The following is a 26,809-nucleotide window of genomic DNA, read 5'->3' as shown; positions in this document are numbered from 1 at the left end:
GCAATGTCACATGGAGAAAGAGGAATGAGGGATAATTGGCCCCTCTGCCCATGCCCAGCGCCAGAACATCTTCTGCCTCCCACCTCATTTCAGGCCTGATTCCTCCCAACACACGTAGGCCCCACGTCCTTATCTGACTGTTGTTCATGCTGGTTCCCATCTGGAAATGCTTCCTTCTCCATCTTTCTCCTCAATTCCCAAGCTACTCTATATAATTCACTCTCACAAAGCCATTTCTGACTGCCACAGCCACCACTGGTCAACCTGTCTCTTCATTACTTACTATAATTAGTCGTATTAGCATTTAATTGTCTCCCTTTCATCCTGATTTCTTCCCCTCCTTAATGATGGATAGTAAGTAACTTACTGACCCACTTTATTTATTTATTTATTTTTTGTATGTTTTAAGGTGGCATGCACAGAAAAGTTGCTATCTGCCCCTCGTAAGTGATCCAGGGAAGGCTCCCAGTCCAGGGATTCGAGTGGGTGGGCGAGAGGCTGTGTTGACCATTTGGTATTAGCTTACAGACTGGGAGTTAAAAAAACAAAACTAACCATCCTCCTAACACAGATGTATTAGAATAAAGAGAAAAAAAGGAAGTTAAAACTGGGTTTTTGCATCCATTTTTTCTGAGATAGGTATAGTTCTTCTTCATACTCTCAAGATATGAGAAAATGGAGGTCTGCATTGTCACAGCCAGCTCCTACATAATTCAGAGAGCTGATATTCCAGTGAGTTGGGGGTTTTTTTACGATTAAAATGTGAGAGTAAGAATATGCAAATATTCACTCCTGCAGATACCTATTGAGTTCCTCTTACATACTGAGCCCTAGACTAGCTGCCAGGGATGATAAGCAGAAAGACATGACCCTGGCTCATAAGAATGCCCCAGTCCAGTGGAAAAGACAGACAAGAAGATTCAGGGACAGAACAATGTGTGCTGTGGCAAAGGTGTGCAAAGCAAGTGCCCGGGAAGTTTTGTAGAAAAGGAATGTGAGCGGACTTGTGAAAAACTTAGGATTTAGCCAGGTCAGGAATGCAGGAAAGACCTTGAAGATGCATGGGGAAGTGGTCAAGAGTGAGGTTGGCTAACAGGAGTGGGGCCAGGTCTGGAGGAGGGCGATTGCCACACCGAGAATTTCTATTTGGTCTGAAAACCAGAAAGAGCCATTGAAGGAATTCAAGTAGAGGAGGTGAAGTGATCACATTTGCATTTTAGAAAGATCCCGTATTTTTAAAATGACTGTTGCATATAACTAATCACACTTACACTTAGTCAGTTTTTTCACCAGCAGGTTCTGGCCCACAGGCTTTAGAAGGTAGGAGTGCAGAAAGGGCTGGGAGTATGCCAAAGACATTTTTCAATTTTTGCCCAGGGCCTTCCAAAACAGAACCTGCCAGTGTCCTGAAAAGCCTGAGACCTGACTGTGTTACCTGGGGCAAGTCACTCCACCTCTCTGAGCCTCTCCTAATGTATTAAATGGAAGAAAGTGTATTAGATCAAGTAAAATCCAATTACTAGTTTATGACCTATATATATATTTTTATGAAATAGAATATGTCTAGGAAAACACTCCCTGTGTGTCTTCTTTACTCTCATACTACTACATTCACAACACTTCTGACTCTAGATGTGTGGGTTTTTTACACAACAAACAATTCTGCAGTACCAGCTGGGGTCCTACAATTCAGTTCAGTTCTGACACTATCAATCTGGAGTTAGGATCAAATCCTGTAAGTTAAGACTTAAGTCCCACAAGACTGCACCACTTTAACTGGTCAGTCACAAGTCTGACCAACTATAAACCAGGGTTACTATGACCCCCTCCATGGGTTCATTAATTTGCTAGAATGGCTCATAGCATTTAGGGAAACACTTATGTTTAACCAGTTTATTATATAACAGAGGATATGATAAAGAATACAGGTGAATACCCAGATGAAGAGCTACATAGGGCAAGATCCAGAGAGTCCCAAGTACAGGAGCTTCTGTCCCCACGGAGTTGGGATGCGCCGGCCTCCTGCCATGTAGATGTGTTCGCCAGCCTGGAAGCTCTCTGAACCTCGTACTTTGGGGATTTTATGGAACTGTCATAGGTATGACATAGGTATGGATGGCCGTTAACTCTACTTCTAAGCCCCCCTCCCCCTTCCCGGAGGATGGGGGACAGGGCTGAAAGTCCCAAGCTTCTAATAAGAGCTAGGTCTTTCTGGTGACCAGCCCCCATCCTGAAAGCTATTCAAGAGCCCACCAAGAGTCACCTGCTTAGAACAAAAGACACTCCAATCACCTAGGAAATTCCAAGGGATTGAGGAGCTCTGTGTCAGGAACCAGAATCAAAGGCCAGATATTGAGGAGATGCCCCTCATGTCTTATCACTTAGGAAATTATAAGGTTTTTAGGAGCTTTGTACCAGGAGCTGGGAGCAGAGGGCAGAGACCAATATGTGTATGTTCTATTATTTTACAAATACATGGGGGAAAAGCACATAGTAAGGATATTATTGTTTTCTGAAACTTTTTTCTCAGATATATATGCACATATTTGCACATGTGCATACTAGGTGGTGATGTGAATGTATTTCTAATTCCAGGGAACAGGGATTTGAAAACTGATGGACAAATAAGCTCCCTTCCTATTCTAAGACTCTTTTGATTCCCCCTTTATACTGCTATTAAGTTGCTGAGGGTTGTTCTAGAAGGGGATAGGCAGTACTTAACTACTATTGTGCCCATGACACTGAGATACTTAAATATGCATATAGGTCCTTTTATAGGGCTTGTCTGTGAAAGTGCTTTCACATTTTTATTAAATGCTGTAGTGTTCTTTCAAGCAGTACTGTAATGTGAAAGCCTTGCTTTTAACTTTTGTGTTGTCAATAGCAACACCTAGTGGTAAAAAAGCCCAATTGCAAGTATCCTGTAGTGATCACCAAGTCCCATTTGTAAATTATTAAAAACAAACTGGAAACTCACATTTTTTTTCCTATACTGAAATATACTTCACATGAGAATAAAAAAGCCTATGGCTGCATTATGGTTTCTTGGATTTCTTGGAAGCTTTTCAAATACCCAGAAATCACTGATACGAGTGAGGCAAACATTTAACTAAGCATACCCTGATAGATTAACCGGGAAATCATAGTTCAAGATTATCTACAGCCTTTGGTGCATTGTTATTTACACATGCATGCCAGATCTTCAGGGTTTAGCATGATGCCTGGCGCGTGGTAATACTCACTAAATCTTTGTGGGATGTTTGTATATGTAGCTGAATACTGAGCACAGGGAAAGATCTCATGATCTTTCTGCAGGCACCAGGAACTGGACCTGCTTTCCTCTTTCGAGAACTGTGACCCACTCTTTCCTTTAAGAAGACTTCTTTTCCCTGACACAGCGGTGGAGTGGGACGTGGTCTCCTCCACCCCTTTCTTCAATAGATTCAGAGCGAAGAGCCAGGCCCTTACCTGCTTATTAGCAGGGAAATGGCTAAATGTGATGCCACATGGCAGTTAAGAGGAATGAATTCGATCTCCATTCGATCTCCAAATAGGCAGGTCTCATAAATAGATTGTTGAGTTAAAACAGAAAACAGAAGCTAGACGATAAATATGCATGCAATTTAACACTATTTATATAAAAAATACACCAATACCACACATTTTCTATAGTACGTATACAGTATATGTATGTGAAAACATTAAAAATGATCTAGAAGGACACACACCAAATTTGTAAGAGAGGTTACCTCGGAAAGTGGAGAGTAGGAACTTGGATTGGAAGAAATCAAAGATGTTGGCTTTTTTTGTAATGCTACAGTTATCTAGCCATAGACTGTGAAACTAAAATTCATTTTTAGAAAAGATTTTAGTCCTCATAACTTGGAAGCCAAAGAAACATTTGAAGGAGAAAATTTTAAATGTGCTTAAGTGTAAATCACTCGTGGATAACGGCAGTTAAATTTTTGTATTTCTTCATACTAGTTTAAACATATTTAATTAGAGCATTCCGCATATGGTTTTACATTATGATTTTTCCCACTTAATGTTATATTGGCAGCATTTTCCCATGTCACGTGGTTCTTTCAAAAAACAACTTAAAGTGACAAGTAATCTTCTATATCACAATGTCCCAACTAATTCTCCTATTGTTGGACTTTTAGGTTGTTTCTAATTCTTCACTGTTTAAATTAGTATACATTCACTGAGCACTCAGCCTGCTGCGTGGTCAGGACATGTGCTAGGGAGATAGTGGTTTGTAAGGTAGACATAGCCCCTCTCTCAGAGAGCTTTCAGAATGTAATGCAGTAAGAAACGTGTGCAGAGACATTTGCTCACATTTGGTTTCTTTAGGTTATACTGTTACTAAGGGAATGAACAGATCAAAGGATATGGAATGTCTTAAGACTTCCGATTCATGTCACTAAATTGTTCCCCAGTAAGGCAATACTGATTTATATGCACAGCAGTAGACTGTATTTTACCATTTCCTAAAATCTTTGAAAATAATTTTATTTTTCCTTTGCTTTTATTATGGAATTGATCATTTTTTTCTTCATGTCTTGGTAAAACTTGCACGGATTCTCAGCTTTGTTTCTTCCCAATATCTATGCATTTCTCAATGCTGCTAGAGTTAGCTTTCCAGTTTCTTTATTGTCTGTTTTATTGCCCCATATCTCTGTTTTTTTGCCATCAGAGCTGACCGTCCATATATTGGTTCTATTACAAACAGAAAGCATAGAGTTAAACAATTAGGATATGTATGTAATTTAAAAAATATATTATGGAAAATCTTATACATACTCAAAAGTAAAGAAAATAATATAATGAACCCTCACATACTTATATATCAGAATCTGTAAACTACCAAGATCTTTGCCATATTTGCTTCATTTAACTTTACATTTGCATAAATATTATAAAGAAAATTGCAGACATTATGTCATTTGCTTTTACAGGTGCATACTAAATATTATTCATTTGATCTGTTCTGACAAATTTTACTTCAGTCTTAGATGTTAAAACATCTTTGGGTTCTTGTCCTCTGCTGCTTCTCCAGAGGTGGAGCTTTGCACCCTCTTTTGGATTATGCCTTTGCCAGTGACACTGGGGAACTTTCCTCTAAAATGGCCCACTGTTGAACCCTCTTACACTGCTGCTGGGAATGCAAGCTGGTGCAGCCACTCTGCAAGAAGTTAAAAATAGAGCTACCCTACAACTAGCAATTGCACTACTGGGTATTTACCCCAAAGATACAAATGTAGTGATCCGAAGGGGCACCTGCACCCCAGTGTTCCGAGCAGCAATCTCCACAATAGCCAGACTCTGGAAGTAGCTGAGATGTCCTTCAACAGAGGAATGGAGAAAGAAGATGTGGTCCATGTATACAATGGGATATTACTCAGCTATCAGAAAGAATGAATATTTACCATTTACATTGACGTGGATGGAACTGGAAGGTATTATGCTGAGTAAAAGAAGTCAATTAGAGAAAGACAGTTATGCTATGGCTTCACTCATATGTGAAATATAAGAAACAGCACTGAGGATCATAGGGGAAGGGAGGGAAAACTGAATGGGAAGTCATCAGAGAGGCAGAAAAACTATGAGAAACTCTTAACTACAGGAAACAAACTGAGGGTTGCTGGAGGGGAGGTGGGTGGGGGGATGGGGTATTGGGTGATGGGCATTAAGGTGATGAGCACTGGGTGTTATACACAACTGATAAATTACCGAACATTACATCTGAACCTAATGATGTACTTTATGTTGGCTAATGGAATTTAAATAAAAAAATTGAGTGTACTTTAAGAAGACCTCAAAAACAAAACAAAACAAACAAAAAAAAAAAACGGCCCACTGTTCCTTAATTAGGTCAGCTGAAACCACCAAAACAGAATGCAAAATGTACATTTTGCAGGTTCTGCAGACTGGACCCATCCACAGATCCTCACCACATTGGAGACATTTCATAAACAATGTCAAACCATAGACAACTTCTTGTGACTGTTCTCAAGTGTGATTAAAAACAATTATGTAATATGTAACTAAGTCTGCTCACTGTTGTATAGATTTAAACAATAGCTGGTTTCTTGTGAAGGAACCCCTTTAAAAGCCTGAAAATATATAGAACCTATTTTTAGAAAAATTGTGTGTGATATATGTGGGTTTGTGTATGCATACACACACACATCCCTGATATTTATCAGAAAATTCTGCATACATGGGGCACCTGAGTGCTCAGTTGGCTAAGCATCCTACTCTTGATTTCGGCTCAGGTCATGATCTCACGGTGGAGCTTGCTTACGGTTCTCTCTCCCTCTCACTCTGCCCCTCACCGTCCACCACATGTATGCATATGCACGCACTCTTAAAAAAAAAAAAAAAGGAAAAAAGGAAATTCTGCATACAGTTGCAGGTGGTTCCTAGACCCTTGAAAATCTATGACACAAACCCTAGATCAAGAATCTTGGTCAATAAATTGCATTCACAATGGCTTTCTTCTAGTACACACACACACACACACACACAGAGGCACACATGCACGTATGCTATGTCATGGGCAAGAAAAAGAAGAGTATAATGACAGAAGAAAAACCTGCCTAATTATAAACATTAAAAAATGGACAAAATAAATTACTGCATATGGAGCTAAAAGGGTTGGGGAAAAAAAATGGGACCTACTGGGAACCTAAAGAGGGGGAAAGTGGTCCTACTTACCTGCAAATATACACAAAACAGCACCTGAAGCTGTCAAACTATATAGAAAAAAGTATAAAGACTTATCATAAACTTGGATAAATTCACAAATCTGATGGGGAAAGAAATGATATAATAAAATCATCTGTTTCATATCACTGTTTCCAAAGCAGGTGTTAATGGACAAAACATGTCTCAACAAGTAATGTTTCAACTGTTCTCAGCTGTGATTGAAATATTATTTAACATGTGGCTTCCTTTGCCCACTATTGTACAGATTTAAACATTAGCTGATTGGTAAAAGAGGTAAGGAAGCTTAATATTTTCATTATCCTCTAAACTTATTTGAAAATCTGGGTATGTTCAATATGTCCTACACTTTTAGCCCAGCCAAGTAACTTGACCCCTTGTTCTAATGAACCATAGCAAAAGAGATTTTAGAAAGCTAGACTTAAAAAAAAAGAAACAAAAACTACTCGTTGTGAGTAGATTAAAGAACAGAATTCATGTCAGTAACTTATTACCACAAATAATCAAGCAGATCACTGGTAAGGACCTGTGGAAAGTACTTCTCTGGAGGCTGTGAAGGGGTGATCGGGGGCCATGATTTCCTCCTCTCCCTCCTGAGGGAGCCGCTCTCCTTGGCACTCGAATTGCTGTTTGAAGGCGTCAGGTTGTCTGGGAAGCAGAATGTGTTAAAGGAAGTGATCTCGATGGGGCTCATTATTATGTCTGACTTAAGGTCCAAGGATCTGGGTGTGAGGGGCCCCCTCATTTTTGAAGATACACACACATACTAAAGGCTTGAGTGACAATCTGAATGAGGTGGTGACTGCATTTCGAACATGTTAGTTGTCTGTGTTCATGAGTCCCTTCAAATGTGTCACTCTAAAAGTGACTTTCTGAGACCATTTATGCCCCAAAACATACAATTTTAATGTTGTAATGCTTTGGTCTAAAACCTCTGTGGTCACGTTTTCATAATAAGGTTTAAAATCCACTTATCTTCTTCACATACTAACATAAAATCACTTTACCAAATAATATGGACAGGAATTGTGCTGGAAACTAAGAATGCTCAGTACAACCTACTAAGACAATCCCCCTACTATAATGTCCTAAGAAATGTGAGCTAATACTTGAATGATCCATTTAAACAGATTTTCTAGGCTAAAATAAAGATTATATAAGCTACTGGTAGTGAAAATTTTATAGTAATATGGTAATTTATTATTATTATTTTTAAAGATTTTATTTATTTATTTGACACAGAGACAGCCAGTGAGAGAGACAGCCAGTGAGAGAGAGACGAGCAGGGGGAGTGGGAGAGGAAGAAGCAGGCTCCCAGCAGAGGAGCCTGATGTGGGGCTCGATCCCAGAACACTGGGATCACGCCCTGAGCCGAAGGCAGACGCTTAACGACTGAGCCACCCAGGCGCCCCGTAATATGGTAATTTATAATCTTGGCCTCTTTTCTTGACTGTGCAAAGCCAATAAAGAAACGTTAGCTACTTGGACAACCTTGAAACAGACTCCAGGAGTTTTATCCACAGCATGACCATTATGACCAAATCCTGCCACCAGATTATCTTCCTAGAATGAAACAAAGGAAATTCATGTATTTTATAACAGGACTGTTTGTTCCCTTACTTTTGAGATTAGAAAGCTCTTTATGTACTTTTGATACAAGTCTGTTGTTGGACGTGTGATTTGCAAATGTTTTTATCTAATCTGTGGTTTGTATTTTCATCCTAAGATCTTTTGGAGTAAAATTTTTTAAAAGTCCAATATATCCTTTTGTTTTTGGTTTGTGGAATATACTTTTGGTGTATTGTCTAAAAGTTCTTCGCCTAACTGTAAGTCATGAAGATATTGTTTTCTTCCACAAGTTTTACAGCTTTACGTTTTATTCAGATACTATGATCCATTTTGAATTAATTTCTGTATAAGGTGTGAGATTTAGGTTGAGGCCCATTCTTTTTTTGCAAATGAAAGTCGATACTATTTATTATAAAAACTGTTTCCTCTATTGAATTGCTTTTTTATCTGTCAAAAATCAGTTGGTCTTACCTATTTATGGATTCTATTTTGATCTGTGTTCCTCCTTCAATACCACACCCTCTTGATTACTATAGCTACAGATTAAGTTTTAAAACCAAGTTTTGTGATTCCTCTACCTTTCATTTTCAGTATTGTTTTAGCTATTCTAGTTCTTTTGCCTTTTCATATAAATTTTAGAATTAGCTTTTCTATTGCTATAGGAAAAAAAAAAAATCTGCTGGGATTTTGCTTAAACTTTGCACCCAAGGTGTCTCATTTTCTCTGACCCTACAGCCTCCATGTGCAGTCAAGCACAGCCCAGGGCGGGGCACACACTTCATGCTGGGTCCAAGAAGGGACAGTTTCTGTCACAAAGCAGTGGGAGATGGGTGAGAGGAATACACAGGAAGCAGAATGAGCTATAAGGAGGAGGCAGATTCAAAAAACTTTGGGGTTTGAGCCATCTGAGGTGGATTTGGGTCAGTCCGTCACTTAGCTAGCTATAGGAGAGGCATCCAGGGTGCACCCAGCAGACACATGCAAGCCAGTCACAGGATGCCTTAACTCCCAGGTGTGTTCTGTTCTACAGGTTTGACTGAGGTTTCAATAGCACAGGAAAGAGGACATCCTGTAGAGGGGTGGGTGGGTGTCAGTGCCACCCCATCCTTTAGCCCTGCCCAAGCCTTCTCCCTCTTGCATGGCCAGGCAGCACCTCCTAGCTCTCTGCACCTTGGCTGACCCTGGGGATGGAATCTTGTGGCCCTTGGCAGCCTCTTGTGGTTCAGGCCAGGGTAGGGAGTAGGGGATGGGGAGGGGGTTAGCACAAGACCCAGAGATATCCTGGGTTGGGTCCATTATGGCCATCCGAAAGCATCTGGTCAGCCTTTGAGGATGATTTAACCAGTATCTGTGCAACTACATATACTAGTAAGCCCTGGAATAGAAACCAAGAACAGCCCATCTTATTACCAGTATAAATGTATCAAATTAACATGTACCTCGTAAGTTTATACAATGTTGTATGTCAGACTTTGCATTTCAATTAAAAAAGGCAGCCCTTCTCCATCCTTGTGGAAAGCCAAATCACACAATCATTTGTGGCAAGCATAAACACAAGTGTGACATGTCTGGGGATCAGTGACGTCTGAGATGGAAGCAGCAGGTGGCACAAGATACCTCCTGAACCTGCACAGGGAATGCAAGTTTGAGCAAGGGGGAGAGGTCAGTATTGGTGCAACAGGCAAGGACCAGACAAAACACAGATCTCCGTGCCACAGAAAGGATCATGGTCTTGACCTTATGCAAAATGGAAAGCCAAAGAATTTCCATTTTACAAGACCCTAAACATAACCTAACACTAGGCTTTGATCAAAGAGCAAGTAACCCACATTTATTAATGCTGCCAACAGTAGTTCCATGGTATTCATGGTATTTAGGAGACTTACCAGTCTCCTAAAATGGTACAGTATACATTGCATCTCTGCAGTAAGGAAAACAGACACAAAACATATTTTTGGTTTATGAAAAATTTATTGTCATGTTTTCACCATCAAAACTTATGATCTTGGTCTTTCCTTCTTGCCTTTGTATAAGGCCAAAAGAGAGACATTGGCTACTTTGACAACCTTAAAGCGAACTCCAGGAATGTCACCAACAGCATGGCCTTTGCGACCAAATCCAGCAACCAGAACCTCATCGTTTTCCTGGAATAAAATCAACAGTTTACTTCTGGTGTCACTGGCAATCACTAAAAATACCCATTCATCATATAAAAAACTGGGAAAAACCATCACAGAAACAAGAGACACTTACCTCAATAAAATTCAAACAACCATCATTGGGTACGAAGGCTGTGATTTTTTTGCCATTCTTGATCAGCTGGACCCTGACGCACTTCCTGATGGCAGAATTTGGCTGCTTGGCTTCAACCCCTCTAAAACGTAAATGGCACAACACAGTGAGCTGCCTTTCTGAGAAGAGATTCCTTTTAGTTTGTCAGGCATCCAACTTATTAGAAATTATACTGTTTTCACCTTTTCAGCCTAATCCTAAATTGGCAAACTCATTTTATCAACTAAGCTTTTCCTCAGTCTGGCACAATAAACAGGGAAAACCTCTGGCCCCTTTACCAGTTGTAAAAAATATATTACCAAGAAATGGAGCTAGACGGGGTGCCTGGGTGGCTCAGTTGTTAAGCATCTGCCTTTGGCTCAGGGCGTGATCCCAGGGTTCTGGGATCAAGCCCCGCATCGGGTTCCCTGCTCCGCTGGGAGCTTTCTTCCTCTCCCACTCCCCCTGTTTGTGTTCCCTCTCTCGCTGGCTGTCCCTCAAATAAATATAATCTTTGGGTAAAAAAAAAAAAAAAAAGAAAGAAAGAAAAAGAAATGGAGCTAGAAAGCCTGGATTCAAATCCTGACTGCCAGTAAGTTGACTGGAGCCTTAACGATTTGTAACCTCAGGCAAAAAGCTTCTCTTTACCTTAGTTTTCCCAAGTAGAAAGATGTGACTGATTACCAAGGTTAAATAGTTGATGGATGCCAACTGCTTAGAACAGTTCCCACATGCTTTAAGCGCTCGTAACGTCCCTTACTTCATTACTGTTACTTTTCCCACCTAAAAGCAACCCCAATTCATTGTAAGCTAACGTTAAGAGATTAAAAATCTTAGTAACCTAACCTCCAAACCCTCACGTTACCAACTTTCAAGCAAATACTGCTACAGAAAGACCTAGAATTTACATCACCACTTCTTTAAATGTATTTGAGTTACCATAGTTCCCTCTCTTGAAGAGAGAAACCGTGGTCTTTCACTTACACTTTTTCCAGCACAATTCCTTTTGCATGGGAAGCGCCTCCAAAAGGGTTGGCCTTCAGGGCTGTGCCCAAATGAGCTTTCTTGTACTGTTTATCATGCCACTTCTGATCTCGTCTGTGGCTGCGGAGCTTCCTGGCAGTACGGAGACCGCGACACTTGCCTAAAAATAGAATCCCATTAGCTTCTCTGTAAACACCCCAGTCATATTTACATTTTCTAAGACCCTAGCCTCACCTGGACTACAAGCCGATAAGCTCTTTCATCACACCTTAGCACATGGTCCAAACCTCCAAGTTTCCCTCAAACCAACAAAAACGTGGACACAAGCGCTCCACTGGGTGAATGCACCCAATTCACTCCCTTGGGTGCATTCTCCCAAAGGAATGAGCCCTCTCATCAACGCTCTGGGGCACACGGGCCACCCAACGTCCGTGATAAGGCGAGGTCTGCGGCCTCTGCGCCGCATGGGCCCCTGCCGCACCGGGCCATGTGCCGCGATAGCGGCGCTTCCCTGGCCTTCCCCATTGGGCCTCTCGGTGGCGTCCACCTCACCGCTCTGTTCCTATCCGCCCGCCCGACCCCGAACCCTCGAATTCGGCTTGCGGGCCCCTCAGCCCGACCCCGAACAGCTTACCCATCCTGCCGGCACCACGGGCCTGAGCGAAAGAGGGAAGCGGAGCAGGAAGGAGCCACAAGCCACTGCGAATAAGCTCCGCCCAGCCAAGGACCCATGCAGCTGTCTGCGTAGCGCCTCGTCCGAAGCCGGCACCCCTTGTTTGAGAATGGCAAGTTTGCACCACTTTCCAGAATCTGTGTCTTATTTACTTTGTGTAAAATTCAGTGTTACCTAACTTGCATTGTTGTTTATTTCGTTTTATGCCAATGTTAAGTGACAGAAGAAATGTGGACTACCAATCCCAGAATTCTTTGCATGAGACTCGAGCGAGGCGCAGGCGCTCCTGGCAAACCCACAGAGGCGGGGTTTACTGGAGCTAAGTCGGAGTAAAGAGAGGGGACTCGTCGTCGTCTGTGTGTGGTAGAGTGGAGCCCTTATCCTTGTAGTTTGGAAAGTTAACGCTGCTGAGCCTTAAACCCTACTCACAAGCCAAATCGTAAATTGAAAAAAAGAATTACTGAAGGGATATGTTGTAGTAATTGGGAGATAGACCAAGCCTTAAAACCAAAGCTGCTACTTAGGGGTGGTTGTGTGACCTTGGGCGATTTATTTAACTTTTTATTTTTTATTTTTTTTTAATTTTTATTTATTTATTTGACAGAGAGAGAGACAGCCAGTGAGAGAGGGAAGACAAGCAGGGGGAGTGGCAGAGGAAGAAGCAGGCTCCCAGCGGAGGAGCCCAGTGTGGGGCTGGATCCTAAAACGCTGGGATCACCCTCTGAGCTGAAGGCTTAACGACTGAGCCACCCAGGCGCTCCTCATATAACTTTTTATTTATTTATTTTTTAAGATTTTATTTATTTATTTGACAGAGAGACAGCCAGCGAGAGAGGGAACAGAAGCGGGGGGGGGGGGAGAGGAAGAAGCAGGCTCCCAGCAGAGGAGCCTGATGTGGGGCTCGATCCCAGAACGGTGGGATCACGCCCTGAGCCGAAGACAGACGCCTAAAGACTGCGCCAACCCAGGCGCCCCTCATATAACTTTTTAAACTGAGGTTTCTCTTTAGAATGAAATAGATTTGAGATTTCTGGGATGTTGGGTAATTATACAGCTATTTTTTAAAATGTTTTCTTCGTGCCAGGCATTGTTCTAGGCTCTGAGGATACAATAGTTAAGGAGAGTAAAGAGATCTGTTTTTATATTCTAGGTGCAAAAAGGCAGAAAACATATAGAAGTATATTTAAAAATAAAGAGGAAAGTTTTAAATATGACAAGGGTTATAGAGAATATAGAATTGGTTAGGTGGAAGTGACTTGGGGATGAGGGTGGCTACTGTGGAATAGGGTAGTTTTAGAAGCCATCTCTGTGGAGATTACATTTGAGCTGTGATCCTAAAGGGAGGGAGTCATTTAGACAAGAATAATGAGTAGTATATGGGGTAGAGCTTTCAGGAAGAAGGATTCTCAGTAAGTAGAATGGGCTGGCAGTTTTCCAGAACTGGAGGATCAGGGTGTGGGGAGCTCAGTGAGTGAGGACCAGTGTGGCACTAGATGAGGTCTGAGAGGTGCACAGGGAAACATGGAGCCTGTAAATCATGCTCAAGGCTTTGTTTACTCTTTGTGTGTTTGAATGCCATTGGAAACTTCTGAGCAGGGGAGCAACAAGATAGGATTTATATTTTTATAGGATCACTCTGGCTGTTGTGAGGAGAATAAGAGATGAATCTGTGAGGCCAGTTGAGAGGGTGTTACAAATACTCCAGTTGAAATGTACAATGATGGCTTAGACTGTCAGGTGGAAAAAAGTGGTTGGGTAAGAAATGGTTGAGCCAGTAGAATTTGCGGAGGACTGTAGGTTGTGATGTTGGAGTTAGGGTTTTCAACCTGAGCAATTGGGTGACTTGTGGTGTTATTTATTGAGTGGAATATACTGGGAGAGGAACAGATTCAGAAGGGGAAATTAAGAGTTCTGTAAAGAATGTGTAACTTTGAGATCCTATTTGACATCCAGGTAAAGATGGGAAGTAGGTAGTTGGGTATATGCATATGGAGTTGGGTATATGCATATGGAGTTCAGGGGAGTCATCAGTGAATAGACAGTATTGAAAACCATAGCCCTAAGTAAGATCACTTAGGGAATGAATGTAGTTAGAAGAGAGAAATGTTGGAGACCTGAGCCCTGAGCAAAACTTAGTGATACAGAAGAGGCAGGTGAAGCAAAATAGACTGAGGGTTTGCCAATGTTGCACTCTAATCAACGCCAAATGGAGAAGTAGAAGTGAGCAAGTGTGAAAAGGGGGTAAGATGAGGACTGAGAATTGTCTTGCATTTGGCAATGCAGAGGATATTGGTGACTTTGTCAATCGGGGATCCATGCAGTGGCACAGATGGAAGCCTTATTGGGTCAGAGCCAAGAGAATATGGGAAAGAAGGAAGTGTAGACAGCAATTACAGACATACTTCTGCAAGAAATTTTTCTATGATTTGCAGAGAAAAGAGGTTCTATCAGGAGGAGGATGTGGTGTTGGGATGAGTTTGTTTGAGATGGTGGATTTTATGACATTTTTGTAGGGGATTGTTCCAGTAGAGAAGAAAAAATGGATAGTTCATTAGAGGAAGGGGATAATTGCATAAACAGGTGCTTGAGGAGACTGGAGGCGTGCCCAAGTGGAGGAATTGCTCTTAGGAATAATAACAGTTTATTTGTAGTAATAGAGAAGGCAGAGTATGGGGTCTAACTACAAGTAAATTGGAAGATTTGTTGATGGAGAGATGTGGAACTTCTCTTTTGATTGCTCTTTCCTTAATGAATTCAGTAAGGTCATCAGCGCAGAGAAAGAGTAGGGAAAAGACGTTGGAAGAGAGAAGATAGGGTGTGAAATCATCTAGAATAACACTATTTAAATAGTATTACTTAATACTATGTGCCACATACTGTTTTAGGTGCCTTACATTTAGTAACTCATTTAATTCTTACAACACTAGAAGGCGAATATTTTTATTATCCCCGTTTTACTGAGGGATAGTGCCTCAGTCCATTCATGCTACTATAACAAAATACTGTAGATCGGGTACTTATAAATAACAGAAATTTATTTCTTGCCGTTCTGGAGTTAGAAGTCCACGATCAAGGTGCTGGCAGATTTGGTATCTGGTGAGAGCTTACTTCTTGGTTCATAGACCACTCTCTTTGCTATAATCTCAAATAGCAGAAGGGCCAAGTCAGCTCTTTGGGGGTGCTATTTTATTTGTTTATTTGTTTTTTCCAGTTTTATTGAGATATAACTGACATATTGGGGTCTTTTTATAAGGGTCCTAATCCCAATTCATGAGGACTGCACCCTTCTGACCTAACCATCTCCCAAAGGCCTACTCCCTACAGCTACTAATAACATCACTAGGAGCAGGTTTCAATATATGAGTTTTGCCTCCTAATCAAGAAGTGTATGAGGATAGTTTGACAAGACAATATAGGGATGTTGAACAGTTCTGAGGGCCCATTTGACACTGTAGTTAGAAAGTTATATCAGTCAGCATGATTTTGTGTATCCTTCAGATTCATTCAGTATAATTACTTGGTAGGTGGAGAGTTCGTTTTAACAGGGCTGGCGGTGGGATCTAGTCAGGTAAATGTGATGGAAGAAGGGCAAGGGAGTTGAGAGTGATTGCAAGGGAAGGTTGCAGTGAACCATGAGATTGAAGCTGGAGGAGTAGAGAGCCAGGAATAGTCAGAACACTTCTGAAGACCTGGCCCTACCAGATATGAGAAATTTCTATGAAGCTAGGTAAGATGGTGCAGTTTTAGTACAGAAGAAGGTATGCTGACCAGTGAATAGAATAAAGAGGCCAGCAAGAGACTTATGAATGTAGAATACTATTAACTAACAGAATTAGATGTCAGATCAGTGTGTAAAGGGAGGATTGGTGGAGCTGCACAAAATCCAGTTACTCAAAGTAAATTGGATCACCATGTCAGGCTAGAAACAAAATCAACTCCAGACAGTTTGAGAACCTACATGCCAACAACAAAAATTTTAATTTCTTGATAGAAAACAAAGATGAATATCTTTATGAACTAGGGAAAGAAAGGTACTTCTAAACGGGATAAAAAGAAATGAATTACTGCATTACCTACAGTAAGGGACAAGGAAGGACTCGGCTGTATTGCTTAGGGACAGAATTCAGAATAACTATTATACTATAGTGTTTTCTGGGAGGTATTTTTTTAAAGATATATTTATTTATTTTAGAGAGAGAATGAGAGAGTGAGGGGCAGAGGGAGAGAGAATCTTAAGCACCTCCATGCTCAATGTGGAGCCCGACACAGGGCTTGATCTCACAACCCTAACATCAGGACCTGAGCCAAAATCAAGAGTTGGATTCTTAACAGGCGCCCCTCTTCTGCTTTTAATAATTGCTTCATAAAGCTGCTCAGACATTCTATTATGCGTGAATATATGAATGTTTATATATGTTGTTGGGAGTTTTTTAACTATAAATTCAATTTCATTAGGAAATGTAATACCGTATAGATTATTTATTCTTGAGTGGGTTTTGATAATGTGTACCTTTCAAGGAAAGTGTCCATTTTGTCTAAGTTGTCGAAGGTATGGCCATAAAATTATATGTAATATTTCTTTATAATCCTTTTAATATCTATAGATTCATAGTGATGTCTCATCTTCCATTCCTAATACTGGTAAGTTGTGTCTTCCCTCTCTTGTTTATCTGTTCAGAGAACCAGCTTTTGCTTTAACTGATTTTCTCTATTTCTCTGTTTTCAATTTTATTGATTACCGGTCTTTTCTGTATTATTTACTTTCTTCTGCTTGCTTTGGATTTAAATTTGCTCTTCTTTTTCCAGGTTTTCAAAGTGAAAGCTTAGGTCATTGATTTGAGACTTTTGTTCTTTTCTGTATATTTAATGGTATAAATATCTAAGCACTGCTTGAGCTGCATGCCATGAGTTTTGGCATGTGATATTCTAGTTTTGTTTTTTTTCCCCAAGATTTTATTCATTCATTTGAAAGAGAGAGAGAGCACAAGCAGGAGGAAGGACAGAGGGAGAGGGACAAGCAGACTCCCTGCTGATCAGGGAGCCCGACTGATCCAGGACCCTGAGGTCATGACCTCAGCTGAAGTCAGATGCTTAGCTAACTGAGCTACCCAGGCTCAGTTTTCTAATTCTTGAATTCTAGTTTTAATTCAATTCAAAATATTTACGAACTTCCCCTTTGAACAATAGATTATTTAGAATTGTATTTCTTAATTTCCAAATATTTAGGGACTTTCCAAATATCTGTGTTGTTCATTTCTAGTTTAATTCCATTATGGTCTAAGAACAGACTTTTTCTTTTATTTTAAAAAATTTTTGTTGAGGTTTGCTTTACACCCCAGAATATAGTCACGCATGGTGAATGTATACTCGAAAAGAAAATATTTCTGCTGATATTGGGAAGAATGTTTTATAAACGTCAATTAGCCCATACTGGTTGATAGTGCAGTTCAGGTCTGCATCCTGTATTCAGGATGATAATAGTGATGAGAGGTGGAAGAGGGGAGTGGGGATCATTGTTGGATGTTGGGTTATGGTTTATTTTAGGTAGTGAGTTTTAGTTATTATATTATTATAAAAACAAGGCATAAAACAGTGGTCAGAGTGTGTTACGAATGAAGGATTTTGATTACTATAGCTAAGGAAAGGAAAAACAAGGATTTCATTTTTGTTTTTGGAGCTTTGAGTTTTTCATTTCCTGATAAAGCATTTATTACTTAATATGAAGCCTGAAAAGAGAAGGAATTTTCTTTGACCTTGGGCCTAAATTTCTTGAAAGGGCCCTAAACAAGAATCAGGTTTAGGACTCAGAGGGAAAAAAAGAAGGCTGCCATGGCTGAAGCATAGCAAGTCAGCAGGAAAATGGAGGAAGGTGAAGTTAGAGACTTGGACAGGGCCAGCTCAAGTGCAACATGTAGGCCAGGATAAGGAGTTTGCACTTTATTCTGAATATGATGAGAAGCCATTGGAGGGCTACAAGTAAGAGAATGACAAGATCTGATCTACATTTTTTAAGATTGATTGATTTATTTTAAGAGAGAGAGGGAGAGCATGTGTAGGAGCAGGGAGCAGGGGGAGGGGCAGAGGGACAGGGAGAGAGTGGGAGAGAAGCATACTCCCCACTGAGCAGGGAGCCCAATGCATGGCTTGATCTCATGACCTTGGGTTCATGATCTGAGCTCAAATCAAGAGTCACACACTTAGCTGACTGAGCCACCCAGGCGCCCTGATCTGATCTACATTTTTAAAATATCGCTGTGCCTGCTAAGGAAGGGTGCTACGAAGGGGCAAGAGAGGACTTGTTTTATCCAAGGAAGGAACTGATGCAATAGCACAGGTCATTGGAGATGAGATGTCATAAAATTCCGAATATAATCTGGACTTAGATCATGATGGAAAGAGCAAAATCATTGACATCACCAGCACCACCATCTCTAATAGGTTTTGAGAGCTATTTAGGTGCCAGGCATAAGACTTCATGTGCTGAATTTTTTTTAGTCCTCAAAACAACACCTGTGTGGTAGGTGCTATTATTAGCCCCATTTTACAGAGAGGAACTTGAAACTTAAAGAAGTTATCTTACTTAACCAGAACATGTTTGTTCGTTTCTGGATTAGTTATAAAAGCAAAATCTTGATTTTTTAAGGAATTTAGAAAAAATTTTAATGAATGTTAAGTAAATAAGACACAAAATTAATGAAAATAATTTTCTAGCCAGCAAAGTAAAAGTAAAGGGTACAGTTCTTAAGATAACAGTATTCTTATTATAAGTTGCAACATGATATCTGTAAGTTACCAGAGGTATATGATAACTGATAGACACTTTATGAAAGAATTGTGTTTGGTAATTCTTGAAATTTTGGAGAAGTAGGGTAAGAAGGAGAATAAGTATTTCCGTTTTCTAGTATTTCCTTCTGAGTAGAAGGAGTTAAATTAGTGTAACTCTTTATTTCTCTGCCAATTTACCCATTCTGTGGCAGCTAAGGATGACATCTATGATAAATTAGGAAAAATAGTCTGGGTATGTTCAGCTCTTTTTCCTTTTTGAGACCCAGCCTCCTCATGGAGTATACCTTTCCTGTTTCATCTGGGATGGGCCCACTGCTGCCAGGACAGGCAGTCCTGTCCATCTTCTGTGGGGAGGGGTTTAATTACAATCCATTTTGCTCTGGCACTAAGCTTTGTCTGCCTTCTTGGCCTTTCACAGTAATGAGGGTGGTATTTTTGTCTCCACCTGTCTTACCCCTTGTTTTATTTCTCAGTTGGTTTAGCACTCAGGTGGGGCAGAGAGGTATTATTATTTGACTTATCTCAGAGTTCCCCCACCCTCCTAACTAAGACAAAAGATTGGTCGTCATAAATTAGATCAGTCAATGAGATTTAGGTCAAGGATGATGCTGATTCTTTGTACCACGTGAGAGAGGTTAGCTTTTTGGCAAGAACAGCCAAGTGTTTTAACAATGTTGACGATTTATACTGGAGCATTTAGAATAGTTAGAAATGACTCCAAGTGTTTTAACTATAAAAATTGAGGTATTAGTTGCTATGGAAATGTGACGAGTTGAAATAACAGTTTTAAGTGAGAAAGAAGAAGCAGTAAGAACAAGACCGATGATTACATGCTCTGTAAAACTACTAGTGATGAATGTTAAGTGCTTCGTTTTACCTGATTAAATTATTAAACACAATTTTTCCCTTATCCAAAATGAATGAGATTTCTTATCCTCTCGTTCTAGCTACTTTTGGTGCAGTGAATATTTCTTCTCCTATCTATTCCAAGGTGGAACTAAAGAAATTTACCATATAAACTTAACAATATTCAGACCTGGTCTTTAAAATCTTATTATTGTAATTAAACCTCTGTGTAGGATCTAGGGGGAATTGACAACACTGTTCTTTGATGCCCTTTGTGAAGTTCCTGGAAGGGAGTTACCATTTTAATATGCATATTGAAAGTTATTCTCCAGGTATTCTCTAACTTGGCTGAAAACCAAACAAAAGAAAATAGGCTTTTATTTCAGCAGGGACCTTTGATTTGTAAAGAATGATAAGAGATTATTTTTCTCACTAGGAAAAGAAAGATAATTTCTTTCACTCAATGGAATATTAAGTTTTAGGATCTCATTCCCTGGAGAAGTTTAAAGAATCTGGTAGATGGGCCAGATCTGTGCTCTCTGAGTTCAGTGAGGACCAGCAGATCTTCAGTTGATGGGGAGTGGCCAGGAGTCAGTCTTTCAGCTTTTGCATTCCACGGTAAAGTGAAATTTCACTAAGACTATTTCTAGATTATTTACATGTGATAATATGTAAGTTATTGTAATATAAATATAAAAACTCCTAAAACTTTTTTATATCACTAAAACTTTATTGCTTAAAGGACTTTAAATAAGGTAAAACAGGATCTTTTCCCCTTAAATTAAAAGAAGAAAGAGCAAGAGAGAAAAAGGAGTGAGGAACTAGAGGAAGAGAGGAAGAAAAAAAGTGAGGGGTTCTGGGTTTACATAGATACAAAAAGACAGGAGTAATTTTTCCACTGATTTAACACTGTTGGTTCTAGCATCATTACTGATTATTAAGATAACCCAAATGAATGAATCTTTAACCATCTCATAGATATGGTCATTTTTCATTTTTAAAGGAATGTTTATTCAATTTATTTAAATGAAAAACAAAACAAAAACAGAAAAACACAGTTTACCCATTTTTCCCATGCTCCACTACCTGTGCCCCTTGTAACCACCAGTCTGTTCTCTGGATCTATGAGTTTGGTTTTTTTGTTTTTTTTTTTTACATTCTGCATACAAGAGAGATTATATGGCATTTGTCTTTCTCTAACTTATTTCACCTTGCTTAATGTCCTTGAGGTCCATCCCTGTTGCTGCAAATGGAAAGATTTCATTCTTTTTTATGGCTGAATAATATTCCATTGTGTATAATATTCCATATAAATATATCATAATTTCTTTTTTTTTTAAAAGATTTTATTTATCTGACAGAGAGAGACACAGCGAGAGAGGGAACACAAGCAGGGGGAGTGGGAGAGGGAGAAGCAGGCTTCCCGCTGAGCAGGGAGCCCGACGCAGGGCTCGATCCCAGGACCCTCGGGATCATGATCTGAGCTGAAGGCAGACGCTCAGCGACTGAGCCACCCAGGCGCCCCAAAATATATCATAATTTCTTTATCCATTTATTCATCATAGTTAAACATCTTCCAACAACAAACATAGAAACATACATAGATGTGTGTGTGAAATTAGGTGCCTGACCCTCAGGTCAAGGTTTTAATACAAGCAGAGGAGCTTCCTTCACTTTAAGTCTGGATGTGATCAGCTGCCTCTGAGCTGGGCCCTGGGGTGAGTCCGTCTGAGCAAGAGAGCCCTCCAAGGGGTATTTCTTAGATCTCTACTGTCTTGTAGGTTTCGAAAATGAACCCCATTGGTTTTCAAAATTGGATGTTTTGGGAGCTCATCTCTCAAGTACGTGTCTTAAAGGTTGAGATGTCCAATGTGGAATTCAAACTCTTCACTACTCTGAAAGAAACTCTGGGTTTGAGTCCCCCCCGCACCCCTTCCCCCCAGGTGTGGGTTACCACACCTGGGGTGAGGTTTATGGTGAGATGGTGTCCCAGCTTCTCCTACACACTTTGATTTGATGTTCTCCTCGTTTGCCTGGTGTGTAATCATCACTCAGCCAGCCTTTAGGTTTTTTTTTAATAGGGACTTGTTCCGTATGTAGTGGTATACTCAGCATGTCTGGGAGGAAATGAGTTGAAGATCTTAGAACATAACCATCTTAAACCAGAACCCCACTATGAGTATCATTTTTCATAGTATGTAATGTTCATTTGCCAATGAGTATTTAAAATGTACTCGGATAGGTTTTTTAAGTTAAAATTTCCAATGAATATTAAAATTTACTCACGGAAGTTTTAAGTTAAAATTTCCAAACTTATGTTAACTATTTAGCAGACAACATCTTGGATTTGTAGCAGGTAGTTATATACAATGCTGTCTTTGAAACTAAGTGTGCTGATTAATTTTTCTCCAAAGAATCTATTTTGTATTTATTATAAATGATAGCCTAAACTGTAGGGCAACATTAAAATAACACATTCTCAATATGAGTTTTACTTTAGTGAATTAAAACTCGGTCTCTGTTGAGGTGGGGACATGCATGTTCCCAATAAGTATTTTTGAGAGTGTTGGAGGCCTTTTCTTCCTTAGGACCCAGGTCTGTTAGGTTCTCCCTACTACTTAAACCTCCCTTCCTAGTCCAGGCCTCTAATTATCACACTAAGTTTGGTACTTAGCAAACCCTTTTAATGTTTTCTGCACTATAACTAACAGAAGCCCATTTCCGGCTGTGTTAAGAACAAAAGCCAAGTTTCTGGAAGGACACTGGGATAAGTCAGAGACTTCAGTAGCAAGAGATACATACTGATCTCATTGAGAGAGTAATATCAAGAATTGGAAAGCCACTTCAAACTCTTCAAAAGAGTTAGTTATGTCTCATCTCTTGTCTCTTTATTATATAACTGCCTCCCTCTACCCCTCAGCCATTGCTTGGAGCGGAGGTGTGGCCAATATCAGTGGAGGTCACTAGATTGCTATGTGAAACATCCCTAAGGTGTTTACCCCAGCAATTATGTGTTCACGTTTCTTCACGTCACTGGGCCAGGAGCCTCATGGGGGTGAGGACTGGATCTTTTTCATCTTGTATTCCTGGCATGTAGCATATGGCGGTGAATATTTGTCTAATGGACAACTATATGAAAGTGCAGGACTTTTGTCTCAGTTTAGCTTGAGAACCAGGAACATAAATATATGCCACTAATTTGGTATATTGTTTGTGTTCCAAGAAGTCAAAGGGGAATCAAAAATAAGAAAAATTAACTTTTAAATCAAAAACACTTGTAAGTATTTCTAATTCTAATTCTAATTCTAATCAACTCAGAAGTTGATTGGATGAAAATTAGTAGAAATCATGGCAGCAATTAGGCTCTGAACTTAATAAAGTGTCTGTATTAGTCTGGATTCTCCAGAGAAAACCAAATATATATAGATACATAGATATATATAGATATATATAGATATAGATATAGATATATCTGTATATATCTATATATATATATTCCATGAATGCATATACATTCCATGTATGCATATATGGCATTAATCCTAATTAATCCCATATTAATCCTATAATGATTTATTATAGGAATTGGCTCTTGCACTTACAGAGGCTGAGAAATTCCACTATCTGTTGTCAGCAAGCTAGAGACCCAGGAGAGCCAATGGTATACTTCCAGTCTTAGTGAGATTGGAGGCAGGAGAAGACTGAATTCCCTGCTCCAAGACAGGTAGAAAGTGAAGTCTCCCTTATTCCACTTTTTTATTCTACTCAGACCTTCAGTGGATTGGTTGAGGCCCACTCATGTTGGGGAAGGTGATAAGCTTTACTCAGCCTACTGATACAAGTGTTAATCTCATTTAGGAACACTGTCAGAGACACAGCCAGAATAATATTTAACCAAATACCTGGGAGCTTGTGTCCCAGTCCAGTTGACATATATTAACCATCACAGAGTCATACCCCTCTACAAGGGGCGAGAAGTACATAGTCTGGTATTTTGCTAATGAACTGATGTAATTTGGGTTTTGTATATTTGCATTTTCAAGCTACAGAATTTGATGAAATAGTTGAATTAGTTGATTTTCTAGTTATGTTTGCCTAAATATTCAGGTCCTAGAAGTCATAACCATGTGGCATGAAGTGAGAATTATGTGACATTTTTGATACGCTTATTCATTACCCTGTACATTTTACTGAGCATCGTCTAGGACCAGCAGTACCTCAGGCTCTAGATGTACCTGTTAGTTAGATGCAGTCCGTGCTGTCTTGGAGCAGGCCTTCCAGTGAAGAAATACTGTAAATAGGTAACAAGAAAATAAACGTCTCATGCTTAATGCTATGATGAGGGTAAACAATGCAGGCAGAGGTAGGAGGGTATGAGGTGATCTCTACAGATGGAACAATGTGTACAGTTACTGAGGTGCAAAAAAGTTGGCATGTGGAGGGTGTTGAGAAAAATCCAAGCCAGTGTGCTGAAACATGGTAAGGAGAAGGGATGACATGACATAAGATGAAGCAAGAGAGACCAGCAAGAGCCAGATCATGCAGGGCTTTGAAGGAGGTGGATGGATTTGGATTTTGAATCAGTGTGCAAAGACCATTGTGATTGATATATTGTCTACTGTGATTTTTGGTCTGAGAACATTTGGATGATTAGAGATGTGGTCTGGCAAATGTTAGTTGTTCCTTCAGGCAAATATTATAATTAAGTTAGAGCCATTTTTTTCCCTTACGATAATACAATTCTATATGGTCACATATGATATTGGGAAGATAGATCTCTGATATGCAAATTTTCAGGTAACACTTAGTAATATATTGTAAATCAGAAAATAAAGCAAACACAAGGTATTTTCAGTTGGAAAGAAGGCAGCATGGATGTACAATCTCCTGTTCTCTCATGAAAACTGTTGGGATATTTTCTACACCCCTCCACATTTTCTGCATATCTTACACGGGAGTCACTAACTGTTTTTTGTTTTGGAATATCTTTAGGATGTATGTATAGTGAACAGCCTGGATAGGTAGAAATAGTGTCTTCGTCTTACAAACGGCAGATTTACTTATAGCCTTGGAAACTTAGGGTTTCTCTCCCGAAATGAAACCCACTGTGTTTACAAGCAGCCATGTGGGCCCAGCTGTATTGCTCCATGACCAAGGGAAATTGACACAGTCACTGGTGCTCATGCTGCTTGCTTCTGTGGTGAGTAGTAAAGTTCTTTGTCTCTGACCCTGGAGTCCTGTGTCTTCTGCCAGCATCTGTGAAACTGGCAGCTACCTTGTTAGCTTTTCAGTTGGGTAAAATGTCAGACCCTTCATAGTTCTGGACAGGGACCCCTCAGCCATCTGAGCAGGGAGGCATAATTGCCAGGCAGGTGATATCCTAGCGCTTTGCAGCCTGCAAGTTATCACATTAACATTTTTGTCACTGCTCTTCTTCTCTAAAGTCACAAGATGAGCTATTCTCTGACAACCACATCTTAAGTGTGATTTCTATTTTAAAATACATGTGTGAAACCTACTAGCTACTAATTATTTTACCTTAAATATTCTTAACCGAGTTGAAGAAAATGTCAACAACAGAAAGATTGCTATGTTGAAATTTTAGGATTATCAAGTCATAAAATATATTAAAATGAAACTTGATTTAAAATTAAAAATTACGTATACATCTGTGTGCCTGAAGATATGACTGGAACTTATTTCCATGGAAGGATTGTTATATGATAAGCGCTAAACTATGGTTTCTGAGTGTTAATAGAACCATTATTATCACAGTACAGGATTCTTTATGGGGTTGGCTTCTTACCTTCCCCTGACCAGGAATTTGAGGAGCACTGGGTCAGACATTGCTGCTGCTGCCAAGAGAGACTCTGAAGTATTGCTCTGGCAGCTGGAGGAAAAGTTTTATATTTGCACTGTCCAGTACAGTAGCCCCTAGCCACCGGTGGTTTACTGACCACTTGAAATTTTGGTTAGTTTGAATTGAGATGTGCATAAGTATAAATTATATACCAGATTTCAGATGTAGAGTAGAGAAGGAAGGTAAAATATCTCATTAATAATTATATTTGAAATAATATTTAAATAGGATAAATATTAAAACTAATTTCACCTCTTGATTTGTACTTCTTTCAGTGTGGCTACTAGAAAATTTTAAATTACATGCATAGCTGTCATTATATTTCTGTTGAACAATGCTATTCTAAATCCTTGCTACTCACAGGACAGTCGGTAGGCAAGCAGCATCAGCATCATGTGGAAGCTTGTTAGAAATAAAGAAGCTCTTGGCCCACCCCAGACCTACTGGATCAGAATTTGCATTTTAACAAAATCTCATGTGATTTGTATGCTTGTTAAAATTTGAGTAGCAGAAAGCTCTAAGACTAGGATTGCTAGATTTAGCAAATAAAAATATAAGATGTACAATTAAATTTAATTTTGGATAAACAAATGATTTTTTTAGTTTAGTATGTCTAAATATTGCATGGAACATATTAGTTATTAAAATTATTGGGTTTTTTTGGGGGGGCGCCTGGGTGGCACAGCGGTTAAGCGTCTGCCTTCGGCTCAGGGCGTGATCCCAGCATTACGGGATCGAGCCCCACATCAGGCTCCTCTGCTATGAGCCTGCTTCTTCCTCTCCCACTCCCCCTGCTTGTGTTCCCTCTCTTGCTGGCTGTCTCTATCTCTGTCAAATAAATAAATAAAATCTTTAAAAAAAAATAAAATTATTGGTTTTTTTTGAAATTCAGATGTTACTGGGTATCCTGTATTTTATTTGGCAAACCTGCCTAGGATTAAACTCCTCCTTTCCAGACCTGTCTTGCTACCTGAAATTCCACATAATCAGGAAAAAGACAGAAAGGTAAAAGACATGGGGAGTGGAAGTTGGGTAAAATGAAAGAACAGAGAAGAAAAGGAAATACGATGGGAAGTAGGAATAAGATGGGC

General features: G+C 39.8%; 2 protein-coding genes across 6 annotated transcripts in view; one reads left to right on the top strand and one right to left on the bottom strand.

Moving 5' to 3' along the window:
* Positions 1-10,249: 10,249 nt before the first annotated feature.
* Positions 10,250-12,280, bottom strand: RPS23 (ribosomal protein S23). Its single transcript, XM_008711075.2, has 4 exons — positions 12,188-12,280; positions 11,554-11,713; positions 10,552-10,672; positions 10,250-10,442 (listed from the first exon to the last, which is right to left on the bottom strand). The coding sequence occupies exons 1-4, from the start codon at positions 12,189-12,191 to the stop codon at positions 10,296-10,298; spliced, it is 432 nt and encodes a 143-aa protein (XP_008709297.1). The 5' UTR covers positions 12,192-12,280; the 3' UTR covers positions 10,250-10,295.
* A 142-nt stretch (positions 12,281-12,422) lies between these two features.
* Positions 12,423-26,809, top strand: part of ATP6AP1L (ATPase H+ transporting accessory protein 1 like) — a 46,155-nt gene continuing 31,768 nt past the window's right edge. The window contains exons 1-3 of one of the 5 annotated variants that reach the window (XM_008711077.2): positions 13,149-15,322; positions 16,831-16,867; positions 24,980-25,058. The gene's annotated coding sequence lies outside the window, so the exon portion shown is untranslated. Of the gene's footprint in view, positions 12,590-13,148; positions 15,323-16,830; positions 16,868-24,701; positions 25,059-26,809 lie in introns of those variants that run through there. The other 4 variants (XM_040622125.1, XM_008711079.2, XM_008711080.2 and 1 more) reach the window with 4 other exon arrangements.

Source organism: Ursus maritimus, unplaced genomic scaffold (assembly GCF_017311325.1).
Source record: "Ursus maritimus isolate PB19 unplaced genomic scaffold, ASM1731132v1 scaffold_5, whole genome shotgun sequence".
NCBI lineage: Eukaryota > Metazoa > Chordata > Mammalia > Carnivora > Ursidae > Ursus > Ursus maritimus.
The sequence above is the reverse complement of the archived record's forward strand: the minus strand, read 5'-3'. Positions and strand labels throughout refer to the sequence as shown.